The 21499-nt window shown below is 57.1% G+C and overlaps 1 protein-coding gene across 3 annotated transcripts; it reads right to left on the reverse strand.

The window, feature by feature from the left end:
- Nucleotides 1–1567: 1567 nt before the first annotated feature.
- PVALB (parvalbumin) lies at nucleotides 1568–18556 on the reverse strand. 3 transcript variants are annotated; one of them, XM_003989233.5, is made up of 5 exons: nucleotides 18474–18556; nucleotides 16064–16131; nucleotides 14286–14418; nucleotides 13000–13109; nucleotides 1568–1786 (listed from the first exon to the last, which is right to left on the reverse strand). In XM_003989233.5, exons 2-5 carry the CDS (start codon nucleotides 16122–16124, stop codon nucleotides 1758–1760), a joined length of 333 nt encoding a protein of 110 aa, XP_003989282.1. In that variant the 5' UTR covers nucleotides 16125–16131; nucleotides 18474–18556; the 3' UTR covers nucleotides 1568–1757. The 3 variants fall into 3 exon arrangements, with proteins under 3 accessions (XP_003989282.1, XP_019691070.1, XP_019691069.1); XM_019835511.2 differs by lacking the exon at nucleotides 18474–18556 and adding an exon at nucleotides 17036–17060; XM_019835510.3 differs by lacking the exon at nucleotides 18474–18556 and adding an exon at nucleotides 16618–16688.
- Nucleotides 18557–21499: the final 2943 nt, after the last annotated feature.

The following is a 21499-nucleotide window of genomic DNA, read 5'->3' on the forward strand; positions in this document are numbered from 1 at the left end:
TGGCGGTCCAGAGGCCCGGGAAGCTGCCACCAGTGGCTCTCAGAGCCGGCTTGGAGCCCGCAGACTTCCGCGTGACATGGGTCCCAGTATAGAGAAATGCCAAACCTGAGTTACAGCCGGCGACTGGAGGTCTGGCCTCCTCGGAAAGTCTGAACTGGAGGCTCTTCACGCATGTGAGACCCTGGCGGCAGGGCTCTGCGGAGGCGGACCCCTACCCCGCCCTCCCCACCCCTACCTGTGATTGGGCCTGGATCAGGTGGGGGTTGGGAGGGTGGCGGAGTGAACTGAATCAAAAACTACGGGGTAGGAGGCAGGAGGAGGCTTGGTGAGGGATGGCCGCCGTGGGGTTACTTGTCGTTCCCACCCCCCCACCCCCAACACCGCTGTACTCCCCAGTCCCCCGAAAGGCGTCCTGCCCTCGAGGAAGCCTTTTCTCCTTGTCCCGCTCGTGCTCCAGACAAATCCTTTCCGAGTTGAGCGCCCCGCAGCCCATGTCCTGTGTCCCCTGAGAGGTCGAACAGCCCTGCTTTCAAAGGCGCTTTGCTGCCGGGCCACGCGCTGCCCTGAGTCTGAACTGTGATGTGTGCACTGTCATTTGGGGGTGGGGTGACAGGCACCGAAAGCCGCCTCGGGCCAGTGAGGCCCTCCCGAGCTGCTGCTTCCTGGGTCTGATCCCAAGTCCCCTGCTAAGCCTGGGTCAGCGGACGCTGCCCGGAGGCCACCAGGGAAGGTGGCCTGTCCCTACCTGCCGCTCAGCCTGAATCCCGACGGGGTTGCCTGGCCCCACCTTGCCCTGGCTTCACTAATTATTCGTAGTGTAACTTGGGGCAAACATGAGATAATGATAGTACTCATTCATAGGGTTGTTGTGCAGATGGAATCGCGTAAAGGGTTCCGTCCAAAGTAAGTGCTCAATACCCGTTAGCCACTGGTATTAACGGGATTAAATTTGGAATCTCCTGATGGGGTGACTGGGAAAGAGAAGCTCTTTTTTCACCGGCATTGAGATGCTGGACGAATCTTGCCACCATGAGGGAGGGCCTGCCCGATAATGCATCCAGCAAAATGGAACACAGTGCTCAGAGGGAAGAAGGACTTAATTCTGATGATAGCACTCGGGTCCCTTGATCCAGCTGTTCCTGAAGACCTAGCCCTGGACCATTCAGGCATAACCAGATCTTTGTTTTTTCCTTCCTTTTTTTGCTTAAGGTACTCTGTGTGGGGTTTTTGTCATTTGTAACAAAGAGTCTTAATGGGTATCCATCCATCCATCCATCCATCCATCTAGAAGTCCTAGCTGTGCGGGGTTGACACATCACTTTCCTAAGACTCAGTCTCTGCATCTGTAAAGTGGGAGTTTCATCACCTACCTTATGGGCAGTTTCAAGGATTAATGGGCAACCCATGCAGAGTACCATTCTCAGCACCCAAGGCAGAGGAGGGCTCAGTAAATTTCCCTCCGATCCCCTTTTCTGTCTAAATCCTGCCCCACCCCTGCACAGGTGGGTCTGGAGAGCCAAGGCAGGATCCACACCCCAGCAGGTCCACAGCCTCCGGAGCAGTAGAATCTGATTGGTACAGCCTTTATTGTTTCTCCAGCATTTTCCAGAAGAATGATGTCGTTTGAGGGCCACAGGGGGTGGGGAGAGTAAAAAATAACATAAACACACTGAACAGAAACGCAGGAGGGCAGCTCGAGGGGCTGAGATTGGGTGTTTGGGGCAGAGAGGGGGAAGGCCTGGGGTAGTCACAGCCTCTTAGCTTTTGGCCACCAGAGAGAAGAATTCTGCAAAAGAAGAGGAAAGAGAGGTGAATCAGAGGGGGACGGTGTGGAAGGACTCGCCATGGCCTGACCGTGGGGCCCTGCACGGTGCTTCCTCCTGGCTCTCCCCTCTCCTGCAGGCCTGGAGTGATGGAATGAGTGAGTGTGGGCATGAATGAATGAATGAATGAAGTCAATGAGAAACGGCGAGCTATCACCATCTCTCTTTTGTTTGTTTTACTTAGAAAAAAGTTTTACTTCCAGTGTCGTTGCCATATGGTGTAGGTCTATTCGTTTCAGGGGGCACAATAAAGTGATTCAACACTTTTCGTGTAGTACTCAGTGCTCATCCGGGTCAGTATACTCTTTTTCTTTTAATGTTTTTTTAATGTTTATTTTATTTTTGAGACAGAGAGACAGAGCACGAGTGGGGGAGAGGCAGAGAGAGAGGGAGACACAGACTCCGAAGCAGGCTCCAGGTTCCGAGCCATCAGCACAGACCCCGATGCGGGGCTCGAACCCACAAACTACGAGACCGTGACCTGAGCTGAAGTCTGAGGCTTAACCGACTGAGCCACCCAGGCACCCCTTTGCTAGAGATATTCTTTGACTGCAAATCTTCTCTTCCCCAGCAGTGAGGCGGTCAAGGAAAGAAGGTGAGGCAGGGGGAAAAAAAAAAAACAAAAACACCCTCTCGGCCTGCTACGTCTTTATCAGCCTTTTGTATTTCTTCTGTAAGTTTTCTGCTCATCTATACTCTCTCTCAAAAAAAAAAAAAAAGAAAAAGAAAAAGAAAAAAGAAAGTAAAAGGTGATTCCAGTGAGCAACCTGATTCAAGAGCCATTGTGTGTTTTTCCTCCTCGGGGGCTCAACAAGACCATGGAGGAGACTGGAGGAGGTGACATCTCCGTGCCGCTGAGACGGATGAGTGCGTACAGGTGCTCAGAATGAGCTGGGCCCTGTCTCCCACAGCTCCTCATTTAACTGACCATCACGCGGGAAACCGGGAGTGATTCCCACTTTACAGAAGGGGAAACTGAGGCCCAGAGAGACGTGGCTTTTCAGAGCCTCCAGGGTTGTAAGGGGCTGAGCTGGGACTTAAGACCGGGCGGGGGGGGGGGGTCCAGCTCCCTCCACGTGACTTGCGGTCAAGTCCACGGTGGGGTCACGTGCCCTCCCGCCCCAGGAACATCCACCTGCCCAGCTTCGCCGAACACTAAGTAATGATGTCAGAGATTGGTGTCAGCACTGGGAGGAGATCCAGTGTCCCCCACTGAATCCATCCCCGCCTAAATAAACAAAGGGGTGTCTCCGACCAGGTGAGGGGAGGTACAGGGGAGCCAGAGATGATTCTTGCCCTGAAGGAGCTTCTGGTCTGGTCAGGGAAGAAACAGTACCTGGCAGGACATGCTCCATGCCGCTGGCCTCTTTTCTGAATCTCAAACTCGCTGGGGGCATTCTCACCGCAGGACCTTTGCACCTGCCGTTCTCTCTGCCCAGTGGGCGCTCAGACTTCCTCACGGCCGGCCGTGTTCCCAACTCAGCTGTCCCTCCTCCTGGGGCCTTCTCTGGCCATTCTGGTGACGGTGGTGACCCTCCCCTACCGTGATCCTCTGCCATCACCATTTCTTGCCCTGCGCACAGTGCCTACCACTCTTGAAACACTTTGGAGTACGTTCCTGCTTAGTCCCTTGTGATCTGCCTCTCCCGCTGGAACAGAAAGCTCCAGGGCCCACCCACCTTGTTTCCTGCCCCACCCACCACCTGCCTCCGAGCCTGACCCTGAGAGGCCGCACTGTTTGTGAACAGTTTGCCGACGGATGGCGGGCCCAGAGACTTCGCTGTCACCGGGAGAAGAGGTGCCTTCTGTTTAAGGCGTCAACAAAACTTCAGAGGGCATGTGGCTTCTGATAGAGTCCTGCGAGAAGATGTGGGGTTCCCACAGGAGAAAGCAGACGGTGGGGAAGGGATCAACAGGCGGGGGCCTTTGGCGGGCAGGGGCTCAGAAGGCAGGAAACAATGGGCTGGATTTGGGGAACACCCAGTAGCCATTTCTGGGCTGGCACCTCCTGTGACAGGGCTGGTTCGGTCAGGAGGCCTGGGCCCCAAACCTGGCTCTGCCGCTTATGGGCTGTGTGACCTCAGACAAAGCGCTTGGCCTCTCTGAGCCTCCCTGTCCTCATCCATAAAAGGAAGAGAAGTCAGCACACTTCTTGAGTTGGGAGACGGCGAGAAGAGCCAGCAAATCTCTGCCCCCCACCCCCAGGAGTTCCCCTGCCCCTGGTTCTCCATGCCCCTCACCTGGGGCATCCTTGCTGCGGCAGTCTTAGGGGCTACTGCCCCGCGGCCAGGTCTTCTGAGACCTTTATTTGGAATAAAGGGGGGCCCAGGGGATGTCTGCCCGGTTGTTTTTTCTCTCCGGGAGACAAGAAAGGACAGGAAGGAGTTTGCCACCCTCTGCCACGAGACGTCTCTGAGATGCTGCGTCCCCAGCCCGCCAGCGTGTGGGGCCCCAGGGCCGTCCCCATCACGTCTAGAAACGATTGAGAGTTAGGGTTCCAGGCCCAGCCTGGCGCGTTTGCTGGGAAACGTGCCTCTCTGGGTGTCGGTCCGGGTGTCGATCTGTCGGTGTGTGAAGGTAGGGGGACCCTAATGATTTCTTGTGAAAACATGGCTTCAGGGTATCAGAAGTACGTGGGGCTCCTCGGGGCGCGTCCCCCCCTCCCCAGACCTTGTACGAGGCACGTATGTCAACCCCCACCACGCAATCTCTTAGTTTGCATCCTGTGCCCCCACGGTCACGTGAAATGTCAGCCCTGGGGGATGCTGGGGGAGGGGTGTGTAGAACTCACCATGCTATCGTCAAAGCTCTTCTGTAAAGCCAGCATCATGTTCAGATAAAAAAGCGAAAAAACTGATCCCTGCCCCGCGGAGGGACACGTGCCCGGGCTCCTTGTCTTTCTGGGGTTTGAGCTGGGAAATGGACGCCACCCTCTCCTGTCCCCAGGCTCCCTCCCTGTCCCCGAGGACAGGGAAGGCAAGGGACGACCTGGGTGTGGGCGTCTAGGTATCGACTGGAGGTGGGAGAGAGGGGGAGGGGGTCCTCTAACTGGTCCTGAAAACCCCCGGGGCTGCAGGCTGAGCGATGACAGCGAGTGGCCGGGATGGACCCGGAGCACCAGGTACTCTAAAAATCCCTCCCGTGGGCGGGGACCAACGCGTCTGCTTCCTCAGCCAGGAGCTCCTGTGACCCTGTGACAGCACCTCGACGAGACAGGTGGTGCTTGTCATCAGTGCTGTGATCAGCATTGTCCGTTTTTTAAGAATTCTTGGGGCGCCTGGGTGGCTCAGTCGGTTAAGCGGCCGACTTCGGCTCGGGTCACGATCTCGCGGTCCGTGAGTTCGAGCCCCGCGTCAGGCTCTGTGCTGACAGCTCAGAGCCTGGAGCCCGTTTCAGATTCTGTGTCTCCCTCTCTCTGACCCTCCCCCGTTCATGCTCTGTCTCTCCCTGTCTCAAAAATAAATAAAACGTTAAAAAAAAAAAAGAATTCTTATGCATGGAATGCAAAATGCAAAGCATTCTGTGTATATTATGTCATTGGATTCTCACAACTACTCCGTGGCAGGGATGCTTCTGTCTGCATTTTACAGATGGGGAAACGGAGGCCCCAGAGGTGATTAGCTTGGCCGAGATCACACAGCACGTGTGAGTCAAGCTACTGCTTTTAGGCTCCTTTCTGAACCCCGGAGCTTTCCGACCTACTTTGACCTAGGCATAGAGTGACACAGGAGCCAGCTCAGATACCGCCACCCCCGTGACTCTGCCATATCAGCCCCTTTTTATTTACTTCCTGGTACTTAGCACTCTCCGAAATGCTTACTTTAGGTACTTACTTATTTTTGTCGGTCTCCCCCTACTAGAGCGTAAACTCCAGGCTTGTCCACCAGCCTCCTAGCACACAGTGTGCCCACCGGCCCACAGCAGGTGCTAATAAACAAATGCCAAATGGGTGGACTGATGGAGAGATGGACAGATGGAAGGATGGATGGATGGAAAGACGGAGGGATGGATGGATGGGTCACGAGTCCTCCTTAGGGTCCAACAAGTTCTGACCTGCCTCATGTCTAGTTTTCACAACAGCCCTGGGAGCTGAGTGGGGTGATTCCCACTTTATAGACGGGGAACCGGAGGCCCGGAGAAGTGAAGTGTCAAGGCCATGCAGCAAATAAAAGGCAGAGGCAGGATTTGGCCTGTGGTCCCAGGCACACCCTCTCCATGAGTGCGGAGAGGCCATTCCTGCTTGGGCTAGCGTCCCAGATCGGGCGGAAGCAGGGACTCCCTCAACCTGCCATTTAATCTGGAAAGCTGGCCAGAGCCCATATATCCTGTCCTCGGGCACTAAGTTTGCTCTGCGCTAGACTAAAAGGAGACATGAGTCCGTCTGCCAATACCAGCTCATGGAGAGACTGTTCAAAGGGGAAGCTGGTCCTTAATAGTTTCCCGACCCCCACTGCCCCCCCCCCCGGCTAACCCTCACCCTAGAAATCAAGGGGCGCCTGGGTGGCTCAGTTGGTCGAGCGTCTGACTTCGGCTCAGGTCATGATCTCACGGCTCATGAGTTGGAGTCCCTGCATCGGGCTCTGTGCTGACAGCTCGGAGCCTGGAGCCGGCTTGGGATTCAGTCTGTGGCTCTCTCTGCCCCTCCCCCCACTCATGCTCTTCTAAATATAAAAAATAAAACATAAAAAAAAAAAAAAGAAATCACGGGTCCTGGGACTGCTCATCCGCAAGAAGCCAGTGAATGCCTTCACCCGGAGTGGCATTTGGTGAGGTCAGCATGAGGGGGACCAAGGAATGCCAACCACGGGTCTCTCCCGTGGCAGGCCACTTGGACTGGGATATATCTTGGACCTGCGGGGTTTTCAAAAGCTTCTGCAAACAGACTCCTTTGCCCACCCTGGGATCCACTCTGAAGCAGCCAGCACGTCACGAAGGCCACACGCCCCGGCTTTTTGCAGAGAACACTAGATTCTAATTTTATCCTCCCAGAAGCTAGCAGGGCGTTTTGTAGACAAATTGAGGGCAGAGGTCACCTCTTCCGTACCTTTCGTTTGTGCCTCAGGGCAGAGTTCTTAGGAATCAGCCAATTAACGAACAGCCCTCTTATCAAAAGGAAAAAAAAAAAAAGTCTCCTCTAAAATGTCCAGGTTTCCCCTTAAGGAAAAACAAATGAGCAAAACATCCAAAGCCTTGCGGAAGTCTGGGTCAATTGATTTGGCGGAGGGATGCTGGGACGACGGATGGGGAGGAGGTTCTGACCTTGGTCCTGCCTCCCGCTCCCGCCCCCGCGCCCTCACCCCTCCAGGTCTCAGTTTGCTCCTGTGTGCAATGTCAGGTCGAGGAGACGCCTTTCCAGCTCTCGCAGAGAGCCTCGAGCAAGGGATCTGGGCGTCAACTCCTGCCTCCCACTCATTCTTGCTTCCGTGACCTTGGGCCGGACACGTCGCCTTACGGTGCCTCAGTTTCCCCATCTGTAAAAGGGAGCTCCTTGGCTCCTTTAGAGGAACCGGCGCTAAAGCCCCTGTCACCGGCCTGATCCGTAGCCGGCAAGCAGCATTTGGTAGGCTGTATACAGGTTAATTCCACCTCCCTTGGGTCTCCTCTCCATCCGACACAGGTTGGAGCTTCGAAATGTCAACAAAAATCCTGAGGCAAAGACAAGGAGGGGGTGGGCAGCAGAGGGCAGGGGGGCGGTCCGAAAGATCGAGAGCAACTTGCCCGCACCACCTACGCCATCCGAGTTAGGAGCCCGCCTCCAGCACGCCCATCTGAGGACACTCGGGCTCTGCCCCTCAGTTTCCACGTCTGTGAAATGGGGATACCGAGAGCATCTCCTCATAGGGTTTCTGGTGAGGACTACATGAGATAATGGGTGAGACGTGTCTGCTGTGTCGGTGCCCGGCACACCGAGGGAGCACCTCTAAATCCAGATGGGAGGGAGAGCATCCCTCTGGAAGGACGCAGAGCCCCACCTCTGCCCCCTGAGTCCTCCCTGGAGATCCCCAAGGGCCAGCCTGCAGTTTCTTCCTTATCCACTTAGAAAAGAACGAGGGGGTGGCGACGGGGAGGCTCAGAGGGCGAGAGGGCTCAGCCTTCTCCTTTCCCATAGGAAACTGCAGTTAGCCTAATTAGGTCGGTCCCAGTCCCAGGGCCATGGGGATTGGACAAATTTAGAAGCTATTGACAGGTGAGACCAGCACATGCTGACGGCCCAGAGAGAAACTGAGATGGACCTTGAGTCAGCTCTTGGAAGCCTCTTTCCTTCCCTCTGTCGTGACCACCGGGATGCAGGCACCGGCCTCCTGGTTTATCACCTCGCCTCTAAATAGCTCCCGGGCTAGGTTGCTTATAAATCGGTATTGCAAACAGGGATCACTTTCCCACCCGGGGGGAGCGGGAGGCCGGGTTATTTGGGGTCAAGCCAGACGGCGGCAGGGAGCGGCCTAAACGGTCCTGGGGGCTCACTCCGTGCCAGGCACTGCCCTGGCTGTCACCCCATTTCCTCTGCACTGGCTCTCTCGTCCCCATGTTACTGACAGGGAAACTGAGGCTGTGAGTCACTCGGCCAGGAAGATTCTAATGCCGGCATGGGGTGCATCTCTCTCTCTCTCTCTCTCTCTCTCTCTCTCTTTCTCTCTCTCTCTCTCTCTCTTTCAAAGGCTGGGGCTCTGACTCACGCCAGGACCCATGGAGGCAGGAGAGGGATAAATGGAGAGGGGACATCTTCCCGCCCCTTCCCTACTGTCCCTTCTCACAGGAGTGCTGCTGCCTCCCCCTTAGCGCCACACAGGCCGGACTTAGGGCATCCGCTGGGGAATTAAAGCAAGCATCTCGCTAAGCCCAGAAACCATTTATAACTGGAATGTCTCGGCCCAGCCTGGCGGAGGGAGTGACAGAGTCAGGGGACTCGGGTTCCCTGCCGCCACGGATTTCTGTGTGACTTTGGCGCTTAACGCCCACTGGGCCTCAGTTTCCACAACTCTCAGTGGGGGAATCATAGACTCTGTCTCCCCCGCCCCCTTATAGGGCTGATGTGATGACGAGGGGAGACGGGACAAAATGCCACACGCCTTAGGGCTCTGCCACCAGGACTGCGGCTGGCCCTGAGGTGCTCATCCGGCCTTGCCTGGAAACCAAATCCTGACCTCTCCTTCCGTCCCTCTCACTTTCCTCCCGTCCTGGACCCCATTTCGTCTTCTTTGAGGGCTGGTATTCGTTCCGCAAGGGTTTCGAGGAGGCTTCCGAGAGAAAGCACACATACAAAATGGGAGAGAAGGGGTCGTTTCCAGAACACTCACTTAATTCAAGCAACGGCCCTTTGACATGGGTATTTTTATCCCCACTCTGGGAGGAGGAGATAGATGGCCAGGGAGAGAAAAAGGCTTGGCCGTCCACACTGCTCGCGGGGCGCGCAGGTCGTATTTTCTGCCTAACTTTAGGTGTTTCGGCCCAAGGGCGCCCGCCTGCCCACCACGTCAAATGGGCTGCTTACAGATGAGAACAGATTTCACCAGAAGGAAGCAGGAAAGGCAGATGCCTCGGGGCACGCGAGTGGAGCAGACTGCAGTGGTCCAGGGATAATTAAGACTAAATTTTTCAGCCACCGAAGCAAAAAAGCAAACCACAGGCTCTTGAGCTGGAATAGCCTGGAAGCATAGGAAACAGGACCCATCACAGTGTCGGGTTTCAGGGAACCGGTAACTAGATGGCATGTGTGTGTGTATGTGTGTGTGTGTGTGTGTGTGTGTGTGTGTGACAACCACTCGTCCTGTCAGCCTGCACGGTCCACACGGGCAGGCATTGGGAGTGGAGAGCCCAGGCCAGGGACACGTCCTCGTGAGAGGCAGGGTGGCGGCGGGGGGAAGGGGCGGAGAGGGGTCCTGGCTGGACCTCTGAGCCTCAGTCCTGCCCCTGCTACTGAGAGACCCTGGACACTTAACCTCCCCGTGCCTCTGTTTCCTCATTTGTAGAAGGGGAAGTGTGATAGCACCTGCCTTCTAGGATTTTTGTAAGGCAGTGGTTCTCAAAGTATGGTCCCCAGAGCAGGAACGCCACCTGGGAACTTGGTGGAAAGGCCCACACCTGGGCCCCACTCCAGGCCGAAGGACTCGGGAGCTCTGGGGGTCCGGCCCAGCCAACTGTGTTGTGAAAAGCCCTCCAGTGAACCTGCCGTTCGCTCCAGTTTGAGACCCACCAATGTGAAGGGCAAACACTTCAGAAGGAGCCTGTCACTTAGTAGTGTCACCTGCCATTTGGGCCTGGGTCTTGCAACTGTGGCTGGGTTTGGGGGCGCCTTCCACCTCTGTCCACCTTCTCCTCCTTTTCCGCCTTAAAACCCTCCTTTACCAGCTCTAAGGGTGGCCTTCGAGAATCAATCGACCACATCTATAAAAGCCTTTGAGCTTCCTGGAGGCAGTTGGCCCAGAGACGGGAATGCAAAGGGTTGTTATTAGAACTTTGCCTTCCCATCTCCTCCCTCCAATCTGGGGTCCTCAAGGACCTGGTAAGCATCACTCACCTTCAGAGGGCAAACAGCGGGCCATGAGGGTGGTCCTGCTTCTAGAATCCCCCGGCACCTGCCACATGCAAGCCCCCAGCCCACACGGGTCTCCCGCCTTCGCCTGCAGACCTCTCCCTCCACACCACACTTGCCCATCACTGCGCCCCCAGAGCCACATCCATTCATTCTTTCTTTCATTCTTTCAACAAGCTGTCCTCGTGCCTCCCATCTCACGGCCTATCGGGCACCATCACATTCATCCTCGCCGGCACCTTCCAGAAAAAGTACCGTGTTTGGGGTGGAGGTGGGGAGGGGAGGTATCTGCGTCTGTCCCACCTCCGAAGTGCACCGTGTGGGGCCCTGCTGCCTCAGGGGGATCTGTCCTCCCTGCCCATTTCTTCTCCTGCCCCCCCCCCCGTTTCATTCTGTGCTGACCCCTCGGGCCTCCACCAGGTCGTCCTGAGCTTGAACTGTGCGGGCGGACAGACCTGGCTTTGCATCCAGCGTCCCTTAGGCACTGGCCCTTCTCTTTCCGCAACTGTACCTCCGTCCTCTGTCACAGGTGACGTGTGCTCAGAGTTCAGCACTGGGCCGGGCACACATCGCCACCTTGGTGACGATTCGCTCTTCCTACGCCCAGCAAACCAACCTTCTTGCCCCTTTCTAAACATCCCTAAACTTCCCAGCCTTACGCCTTTGCTAAACCCGACGCCTTGCCCGGGGCTCCGCAGGGACGGCCCCCCACCCCAGACTCCAGCCTGTGGCTTCCTGCCCACAGCCTCCAATCTGCCGAAACGCCTCCGTTCCTCCCTCTCCAAAAGGCTTCTCTGCCCCTCCCTGGTGTCGCCGTTCTTTCGTGCGCCTGTACCTAGAGCCGTAAGCGACGCGCGGATGGAAGGGAAATAGCGTCACGGCCACCGTTTGCCGAGTACTCACAGTGCTCTGGGCCCCGCACTCAACGTGCACGGTGTCATGGAATCCTCACAAATGCCAGTGACCCATGCGCTGTCCGTGCCCAGTTTATCCGGGGCACCCAGCCAGCAAATAGCGCCGCTGGGAGTAGGGTCTAATTCATCTTTGCCTCCCTGATAGCCTGGCACAGGCTTAGCACTCGGGACACGTCTGTTAGATCAGTTGCAAAAGTTGAGTTACCTCTTTAAAATATGAGTTCGGCAGGGAGGGAGGGAGGGAGGGAGGGAGGCAGGGAGGCAGGGAAGCAGCCTAGGATCTGGCCTGGTTTTTCTTTATCATGTAGGTTATTCCAGAACAGCCAACCCTGGGGCCCCCGCCCCCGCCTACGGTGGCTTCTGAGCGGTGGCCTACTGGCTGCAAATAAAAACAGGAGACAGGTGTGGCGGTTTGGGTTGGGGTCAGGGCGGGAACGCTGGCCTAGGGTGGAGCTAAGTGGCTTGCTGAGGAGGGGGTGTGGGGACAGGTGCCACTCACTGGAACGCACCAAGACCAGTCACCCATTTCTCTCCTGCACTTTCGGCTCCGGCTCCTTTCAAGTCACCTCCCTCCTTTGCAGCCACGGGAGAGACGGCTGGGACTAGAAGGCCAGGCGCCCGGCTGCGTCTGACCCTGTCTCCATTTTGGTCGCGGACAGAAAACTTTAATACACGACACCCACATTCGGAAGCGTTTTAACTTTCCCAGAGCACTTTTGTGTTGACAGCCACTTAATTTTCACAACGAGCCCGAGCAGGTCCTAGGATGAAACTATGCACCTCGCTTGGACCGTTACGAGCTGCGGGCACAGCTTGCGGGAAAGAGTTCTTCCAAAGCCTTGTTCCCCCACTTATGTCCTAGCTCTTTGAACAGGCTAAGCACCTTCAGCCTCAGTTTGCCCATCTGCAAAACGGAGATCATTCTCAAGGCTGTTGGGATGCTAAGGAAGGCAACGCTGCTGGGGGGTGCTCTGGGGGTGCTGGTTACACCTCAGCGGGGAAGCATGTGGGGACCACCAGCCTCTCTGGAAGCCTGTTCTGAAAGCAAAGCTTGAAAAGCAAGGCCCAGATATCCCTTTTCCTAATTCCTAGCTGATTGCTGGCTGGCTCTTTTTCCTGGCTCCCCTTCAGGGCCGGAACGGTATGTTTGGGCAAAGCCAGAAGAGGTCTTGAAACCTGAAGTTACAGGATACCAGGACAAGATGTTGAGGAGGATGGAAGATAAGGAATTTCCATCTCTGGAATTTGAGAACAGGAGGACCCACAGGGCCCTGGGGGATCAGTTGGCCTCATCTCCTCGGATTACAGATGGGAGACTGAGACCCAGAGAAGGAGAGAGACGGCCCAAGGTCACACAGCCAGTTGGGGCAGAGCTGGGACCGGAACTCAGGCAAAAGTTGCAGGCAAAAGTCAGGGGAAAAACAAAATCCCAAATCATCCTTGATTCCCTAGGCAGCAGGGAGAAAAAAAAGAGAATCTGTTCCTTTCGGGTTGTTCAAATTTAGAAAAAAATGTACCAGTTGTGTGTGTGTGTGTGTGTGTGTGTGTGTGTGCCTGGCTTACATGACAGTGCTCTCAGACCCAATGCATTTGCCTTTTCCTTCTAATCCCGGGGCGTACAGGACCACCTCTCCCCTCCCCTTCACGGGACAGCGATAGCTCCAAGCTTTTAGCATCCAAACATCCCAAGATCCATGATGTGCTCAGGCCCCAGGTCATGGTTACTCACCATCGACATCGATCTTGCCGTCCCCATTCTCATCGCCAGCGGCCATCAGCATCTTGGTTTCTTTCACAGACAGGTCTCTGGCATCTGGGTAGAAGCCCTTTAGGATGAATCTGGGGAGCAAAGCCAGGGAGGGAGTCAGGTGGAGGTCACCTTGCGGGGACAGGTACGGGCCACCGGGCTAGGCAGCAAGCGGGGGACACGTATGCATCTGGGCTGGGCGTCACGGGTGGGTGTGCAGAGAAGGACAGGCTGTCCTCCGCAAAAGGTGGACCCCACGCCAGGCAGGGCACCTGCATTTGTTTATTTATTCGGTCAACACCACAAACGCAAAAGTGTCTTCTCTGCGCCAGGGCCGTGCTGGAAAGTGGGAGCACAGAGCAGGAAGGCACCTAAAAAAATGAGGCGGAGGTCAAGACCGCACGGTGTGATGGGTGCGATGGTGAGGAACTAGAGAAGGGTGCTCAGAGGACGCATCCATCCCACCTGGGGTGAGGGGGAGAGTCAGGGAGGCTTCCTGGAGAAGGTGACATCTGGAGAACAAGCAGAAGTCAGCCCGTGGCGGGGGGGGGGGGGGGAGGGCGGCGGGGGGAGGGGGGGTAGAAAGGGAAGGTTCTAGGCAAAGGGTACCCTTGTGGGATGATCTGGGGTGAGACTGAGACTGGATGGACAGGGAAGTCCCTATCGCGAGGCCTCTCTCCACACCATCCCCCTTCTCTTGAAGACGAAATCCAAGGCAGTCTTGGCCAGAGAGTGACGTAAGACGAGCCTGGTGGGCAGCGACGAGCCGGGTGCGTTTTCCTAGTGATGACCTTCCCCTCCTCCGCTTTGCTCCCCGGACTCCTGACCCCCAAAGTTGGTTCTGCATCCCCACCTTGCCCAGACACTGCTTTAGCTGCACTGTTACACAAGTGCAGGGGGCGGGGTGGGGAGGGTCTGCGGGATGGTGGAGGGTGCCTTTTAGGCAAATGACAATCAACGAACTAAATACTCGAGGCAGCGCTCCCTGTCTTGCGTGTGGTGTGAAGCATCCAGAAAACCTGCCTCTCCACGTGTATTAAATTATTAAGTAGCACCCTTCCGTTAGCCATATTAAGTGGCTATAATTTAACCTAGTTAGTTGCACTTTCTGCTGCGGATTTTATTCCTCCGGAAGCAACGGCGGTCAGGCAGAGTTATTTTCTGCCAACGGTGCAGAGACAAGGACAGCCCTGATGGGAACTCGGCAGCAAGAATCCCAGCCTCCCACGCCCCCTCAGCCGGGGCCGCCCCCGCAGGCCTCAGTTTACCCCAGCTCATCCTCCTCGATGAAGCCACTCTTGTCTTTATCCAGGATGTGGAACACCTTCTTTATGTCATCCGGGCTCTTCTTCTTCAGGCCGACCATTTGGAAGAACTTTTTGTAGTCGAAGGAGTCGACAGCTGTGGGGGGGTGGAGAGCAGCGGGTTAAAATGACAAAGAAGGGGCGGTAGGGAAGGGCAGGAGAATGGGGGTGCCACAGCATTTGCCGATTGATCTCCCTGTGCCGGTGCTGGGGGGGATAGAGGGGTGTACCTGGGTGGGAGGGCTGAAGGAGCCCAGACCAGGGGACGGGTGCTTTGCCCAAGGTGGATTTGCCCCCACACTCCGCCCTACCCTTCGCTGATGGCAGAAGTAGCCTTTGAAGGCAGTGGGGCATCCCGGGTTCCATGAAGGCTTTTGGGTGGTGGCCGAATGGGGGCGGGCAGGGGAATGGGGGGTGTTGTGAACACGGTGTGGTGTATCCTGGTGGGGGGCGGTGGTCAGCCTTTTTTTTTTCGGCCACAGATCGTGTCGCCAGAAAATCGACAGAGGGAGGACAAGTTTTTCTCAAGGTCACACAGCGGGAGGAGGAGGAGGAAGGGGGGAGGCCCCAGAAATGGTGGCTTTCCTGCAGATATCCATCCCCAGCGGGAGTTGGGGGCGTGTTAGAAGTCTCCCCGGGAATTCCCAGTTAAGTTCCTTCTCAGAGGGGGAAGGTGGGTCAAGGAGAAGAGGGTGGGCTATCGCAGTACCCCAGGAGCGTGGTCTCCAGAGTTTCTTACCCTGAGGAAGGGACACCAAGCGGAAAGGAAACGGGAGGCCCCCTCCCCAATTTTCTATGTCCCGTGCTCCCTTTCAGGACCCTGGAGAGGGTAATTTGGGGGTGTGGCAGGGAGGGGTCCTGCTGAGAGTCACGTTCTCCCCTCAGCCTTTGGCCGAGGGAAGTTGCTCTGTCCACCTCTGCCACTCCAGTAGGGGACTGAGACCGGAAGGTGACCTTAGTTCTAATCCCCCTCCTGCCCTGCTAGGTGACCTTGGGCAAGTTTCTGGCCCTCTCCCAGCCTCAGTTTCTCCACCTGGGTGAGGGGAGAGAGGAGGCAGGTAGCAGCTAAGAGCTCAAAAGCCCAGGGCAGCTCAGAGAGGTGGGGTTGCCTGCCTGCTCCCCGCCCTTGGCCGCCTAAGGAGGCTGGAAGTTGGAAGCGCTGAGGATGCTGTGCGCAGGGCTGGGGAGAGCAGAGCGCCAGCTGCGGGAAGGTCACCCCGCTCGCGGGACAGTGGTGGTGGCTGGGGGGAGCTGTTGGGGGGGTGCTCTGACTCCCAGAGGGGGGCTTGGACAGTCAGGGAGCCAACAACCGCGAGCCGGAAGAGTCCTGTTCTAAACGGGGGGGGGGGGTGTCTCCGAAAGGGGCTGCTTGGAGAGAAGGCGGGCGCACCTGCAACCCCTCCAAGTGCCTTAACAGGAGGTATCGAGCGCCCACAAGGCGCCCACAAGGACCCGAAGGTCCCGCTTTCCATCCCGGTCTTTGCCCTTGGTCCCGGATCCCGAGTCCTCGCAGCAGCGCGGCCACCCGGCAAGTTTCGCTGGGCCTCCCCACCCGCTCCCTGAGCCAAGTCCCGCCCGAGAGGAGTTTGGGAAATGGCGAGGAGCCCCCTGCTCCGTCCTGCCAGCGCCCCGCAGGAAGCGTGGGCAGAGGAGCACGCGGGAGCGCTGGCCCTCCGCGGGGGTGCCGGGGCCAGGGTGGTGGATCCGGGGAGAAGTCTGGGGAGGGGAGCGCGCTTGCTCACCGGTAAAGGCCTCCACCGCCTTCTTGATGTCCTCAGCGCCGAGCAAGTCTGTCATCGACATCCTGCAACTGTTGGAGCGGGCAGAGCAAGTGCGAGAAGATTAAAAAGTGCTTTTCTTATCATTTCTGCTCATATGACCAGCGCTGCAGTGCTGCGCGCCGGGCGCACGCCCGCCGGCCTGGCGCAGAGCCAGGGGGCGCGGGGCTGGGCGCGCAGCCAGAGCCGCTCAGTCCCGCCGCCGCGCTGGCCGGGCAGACGCGCGGACCCGCTGTCGCTCCCGCACCGCCCCCGCTGGGGTCCTCGCGATCCCAGGGGGCCGCGCGGCCAGGGTCCCCGGGGAGGGGGCGACCTCTGGAATTTATGGGGCTGGAGGGTTCGCCTGCCGTCAAGGGCGCGCAGGAGGCGCCAGCCTGGTGCAGGGCAGCGTCTCGGGTCGGTGCACCTCGGAGGCTGTCCCGCCACCTCGGGGAGGATACGGGACTGTCGGGGGGGGGGGGCGAGCCCAAACCCCCGTGGGTCCCTCGGCCCTGCTCCCATTCTCTCTCCGCTCCTACCTCAGCCTCTGCTCTTGTCTGTCCTGGATGCAAATTTATGCTGCAAAATCTGAGCGCTGAGGTCTGGAAATCTGACCCCACAGGGGATGGCCGGTAGGAGGTGGCAGGGATGGGCGGGGCTGCTCAGGCCCTCCTCCCGGTGCCCCATCCCACATCTGGCCAGGGATGCCCTGAAACCTTTTTCTCCTTCTTTCTTTCCTAGTCCGACTTTCCAAAGAACTGCTTTCAGATCTCCACTAACTACTCGGCTTCTCTGGTCTCCTGAGCCACTGAACATGGGAGTACAGTGGGGGCTCAGACTGCTGCCCCCGCAAACCCTTTGGGAGAGGGTGGGGCGGGGAGAGGCTACTTGAAATCTTTATGTCCCCTGTCCCCACTTGGAGACCAGAAGACTCACATTTGGGGAGAAGGTGGTTACCTTCAGACCACACTTTGGAGACAAGCGAAGCAGGTTTTATGGCTTGAACTTCACCTCTGGGAAATGTGGACACTTCCCAATCGTAGGCAGCCAGAGACCAGTTGCGTTCTTTCCCACAGTCTCCCAAGGATTCAGGCTGCAACCAGCTGCTTCTGGAGTGTGAGGAATGCTGGACGGGGAGTCAGGATGCCTGGGTTCCAGATCTGCGGCTGTGCTGAGTGCCTGTGTGACCTTGGGCAGTGACCTTCCCCTTTTCTGGTCTTCTGTCTCCCTGTGTTGGTGGTACTGATGGTCCCTTGTGGTGGGATCTTTAGACTCCGGCGGAAGGTGTAGGCGGGTGTTCAGAGGCTGAGGCTGGTGACACTTGGTGGGCGGCCGGGGAGAGCTGTCCAGCTGCTGGAGTTCTGGCACACTGGCTGTCAACACCGTCTCCCTCGGCTCAGCCCTGGACGGCTGCCCTTCCTGGAAACCTTAGGACAACACCGCTCCGGTTGCCCCCTGCCTGTGAGTCAGCTCCTTCAGTCGACAGCCCTCCAGCCGGCTTCCCAGGAGCAGAGGCTGCAGCTCCCGACATGCTGTCTCTTGCCGCCAGGTCTTCCGCAGACCCCTCAACTGTCCCCGCCATCCCTGCCCCCAGATGGGCTGGGCTTCTGTGCTATCATTTCGGCCCTCAGGCTCAGCTCACTCCAGGGGCCTATTTGGAGAGTCTGTTTCCCTAGCTGAAGGAGCCTCATGCTATGCTGGTGGGGAAACTGAGGCCAGAGCAAGTCAGTGAATGGCCGAAGGACACACAGCAAGGCAGTGGCAGAGAGGGAGCCTCTCCCGGATCTGCTGGCTTGGAGTTCAGTGACCCTTGTCCTTGGAGCCCCTCCCCGTTGCCCAGGACCCAGCCCTGTCAAGTCCCACGAGTGTGCCACAGACCACGCCCAAACACTGACCCCTGTGGCAAAGGCTGAAGCCACTGGGCAGGCCCATCCTCCCTCCTTTCCCCTATCTCTGCCTGCTAGACAAGCCTTCCAACAACTTGACACCCTCTCTGGGCCGGATCCCACCCGCCAGAGCACCAGATGTTATTGGGTCGGCCTGCCAGCCCTCCATCCCCTTCCTCCTGCCTCCAATGCCCACTCATGGGCCTCCTCTGATGGCATCACCAGAGTCCGCAGATGTCTGGCTCCACCCATCTCATCCCACAGGTGGGGAGCCTGAGGCCCGGCCACGGGGAGGGTTCTGCCCCAGGCCACACCAGGCATTAGGCTGGAGAGCCCAGGAATTCGTACTCTCAGCCCTGGACTCCACAGCGGCGGACCTTCCAGCACCCCCCTCCCAGCCCCGTGTGACTGTGGGAAGGGGCAATGTGGCTGTCCCGTCCAGCTGGCTTCCTCCCCACGGTAGCCCCCCCCCCCCACGTCCTCCTCCAACCTCAGTCCCTGCCACTCACCTCGGGTCGGGGTGGAGGGCTGGAACCTTCGCTGAAAGGCTGGGCCGTTGGGAGGGCCTGCAGGGAAGTGAGCCTGGTGGGGGGTGGTGGCCACCTATATAGGCTTCTGGTCTGGCTATTTTGGGAGGTGGCGCTGCCCCCAGCCCTCGGCCCCCTCCCCTTCCGGTGTCAGGTACTTCCCAACTACGGTGCTGGGTGTCTGTATCACATTCACCCTCCCTGGTTCCATCAAGCCAGGCCTATTAATAACCCTTGGCCCCTGCCTCCCTCCAGCACCCACAATCGAGGCCTGGGCAGGGCTCGCCTCCTCCGTGAAGACTTCTGCGACCACTTTAGATGGAAGCCCTGTCTCAGCCCTCCAAAATCCTGCAGGAAAGGAAGAGAAGAAGTGGGCAGATGAAGAAACAGGAACAGTCTCTGTGCACAGGGCGGGGCTCGGTTCTTGTATATACATCATCTCCGCATCACAGACTTGCTGTCCAGGCCTGGTCACGTCTGGATGGACGAGGAAATGACACAAAGACATTAGGTGTTAGGGAAGTCGCTACCCAAAGCCATGAACCTGGGGCCCTGGATCCCGGAGTAGGGCCCAGCACTTTCGGGACACGATCCAGTGCCTGGAGATGTGTGTTCTGGGTGTTTTCTGACAAGCCCCTTCCTCTCTTTGCATTCCTGTCTCCCCATCTGGAAAATGAGCTCAAGTAGTTGCCAACTTCACTCTGTAGATGGGCTTGGGAGGGGGCGGGTCTAGGAACTGCCCTGAGATTATATGCGGAAAGTCACATGCAGGTATGTTCTTGTGAAACGAAGGCCCACAGCTTTTATGAGACGGTCAAAAGGATCTCTGGCATGATCTGTCTGGCATCGGAGATGACCATCTACGGGGTGTGTTTTGAAAAGCACAAATGAATGAATGGGTGAATGAGTGAATTTAGCAAATTACTTATTATCTAGTGTGAACACCATAAAAGTTTCCTTTCCTCATCCCCAACCTGAAAAGAATCTCCAGGGCCCTGACATCATCCACAGGGAAGTTCCGTTCTTAACAGTGACGGGAGGAGGGCCGGCTTCTATGCAAAGTCTGTTTGGGAGAGAGGCTGACCGTCACTGATCACTGGAGCAGAGGCTGGACTGACCGGGGAAGCCAGTGCTAGAGCCTGGATATGGAGTCCATCCAGCATGTCCTGATGGAGGGGTCTGGACTCTGGCCTAGCATGACAGTAATGGCAGCGGGGAGGAGCGAGGAGATAGGGAACAGCTTGGAGGAGACTCTCCCCGACTTGGTGGCCGTGTCGAACAAGACGGACAAATCCAAGTTTGCAGGCTGGGGGTTCATCGGGCGATGGAGGTGCGGCCTCGGAAGGTGGCTAGTCTGGGGAGATGACGCGGAGTTGAGAACCTTAGTATGTGAGGGCTGAGGGAGGCTCCATAGTGATCTACTCCGACCTGCTCACGGGAAAGTGAAGAAGCCAAAGCCAAGGCGAGAGACCCAAATCACGCGGAGAACGGTGGACAAGCCAGGACCTCGCGTTGGATCTGGGATGCCTGGGGGACATTCTGGTGGAGATGCCCAGAGGTCCGCATTCCGGAGAGAGGTCGGGGCTGGTCACAGGGCTTTGGTGGTCATCAAAGGCGGGGGGGGGGGGTGGCGGTCAAGGACTTGAGGTCACAGGCATGGCTGAGCTCAGCGAGGCAGGAATGAGACAGAGTCTTAAGGACTGAATGTTGAGGAAGATCTCTCGCTGGGGTCTAGGAGAATCATCACCCTCATTTGTTGAGCACCGCGTTGAACACGGTGTGCACAGCAACCCGCTGTTACCCTTGGCTTTGCCTTCCCTATTTTAGTAATGAGGGAACAAGGCTAAGAAAGGTTAGGTGACTTGTCTGAGGTCACACAGTGGAGCTAGGACTTAAACCCAGGTGTCTCTAACCCCAAAGCCCTTGCTCCTTTCTATTCTGCCATCTTCCTTTTTAAAAAAAAGTAATATTTATTTATTTATTTATTTAGAGCACAGGGGAGGGGCAAAGAGAGCGGGAGACAGAATCCCAAGCAGGCTCCACGCTGCCAGCACAGAGCCCGACACGGGACTCCATCCCACCAACCGTGAGATCGTGACCCGAGCCGAAATCAAGAGTCGGACGCTTCACCCGACTGAGCCACCCAGGCGCCCCTCTAGCATTTTGCTTCTTGAAAAGACTAACAGAAGATACGTGCTGGGGTCAGAGCCCGTCACGGCTGAATGCTTGGGAGCCAGGATGGCCTTCCTCTCTAACCCCACGTGTGTTTTTCATGTGCCTGTAATCAAGCAGATCTACATGGGGCGGACCATAGTGTGGGGGTTCATTTGTTGAGAACCTACGGTGAGCTCGGTGCTATATGCGTGCTGTTTTATGTTACCCTCATTATGATCCTCAGAGGTTTGAAGAGATAGACGCTGAGAGAAGTTTAGTGACTTCTCCCAGATCACACAGCGAGGTCTATTTTCCCAGCAATACCTTGAGCTACGACTTGGCCACCTTCCCAGGCTGAATGTGTCCCCTGAGGGTTACAAGATGGCCCTCCCCTGCGGTGCTATAAACTTGCAGTCCAAGTCCCTCGGGGACAGGGGAGTCCACTGCCCCAAGATCTTGGTCGAAAGTCCCAGCACTGAGTGTCAGTGGTTATGGTTATCTTGGTTTGGTCAAACACCGTCCCTGAAGCAGTCCAAGCAGCAGCCTGGAGGGCGCAGAATGTCAACACCATTGGACCTACGAGAGGAGGGGGCCTGTCCCTGGACCGAGGGGCAAGGGATTCAGGGGGTCAAAGCCCATGAACTGTTCACTGGGTGAGTCTCCGAGGCGGCCAAGTAAGCCAGGCGCAAGGGAAGGTTGGGCCCTAAGTCCTCGGTGAGTTTGATATCAGTATGCATTAACCTTCTGTAATGACTCACTCTGGGGCCCAAAGTGGCCTTCCTGGCCTTGAGATCCCCTGCCCCTCATCGAGGCCTGACAGGCCGCCACTCCCATCCCCTTGGGCATCTGCTTAG

Source organism: Felis catus, chromosome B4 (assembly GCF_018350175.1).
Source record: "Felis catus isolate Fca126 chromosome B4, F.catus_Fca126_mat1.0, whole genome shotgun sequence".
Taxonomy (NCBI): Eukaryota; Metazoa; Chordata; class Mammalia; order Carnivora; family Felidae; genus Felis; species Felis catus.

What these genes read in the sequence shown, in the direction of transcription:
- PVALB (XM_003989233.5), bottom strand. Translation starts at nt 16,124, where the DNA reads ATGTCGATGACAGACTTGCTCGGCGCTGAGGACATCAAGAAGGCGGTG. An exon ending in ATCGAGGAGGATGAGCTGGG is followed by an intron (nt 13,110 to 14,285) that starts GTAAACTGAGGC and finishes TTTGCTCCCCAG; the next exon opens with ATTCATCCTAAAGGGCTTCT. An exon ending in CGGCAAGATCGATGTCGATG is followed by an intron (nt 1,787 to 12,999) that starts GTGAGTAACCAT and finishes CTTCTTTTGCAG; the next exon opens with AATTCTTCTCTCTGGTGGCC.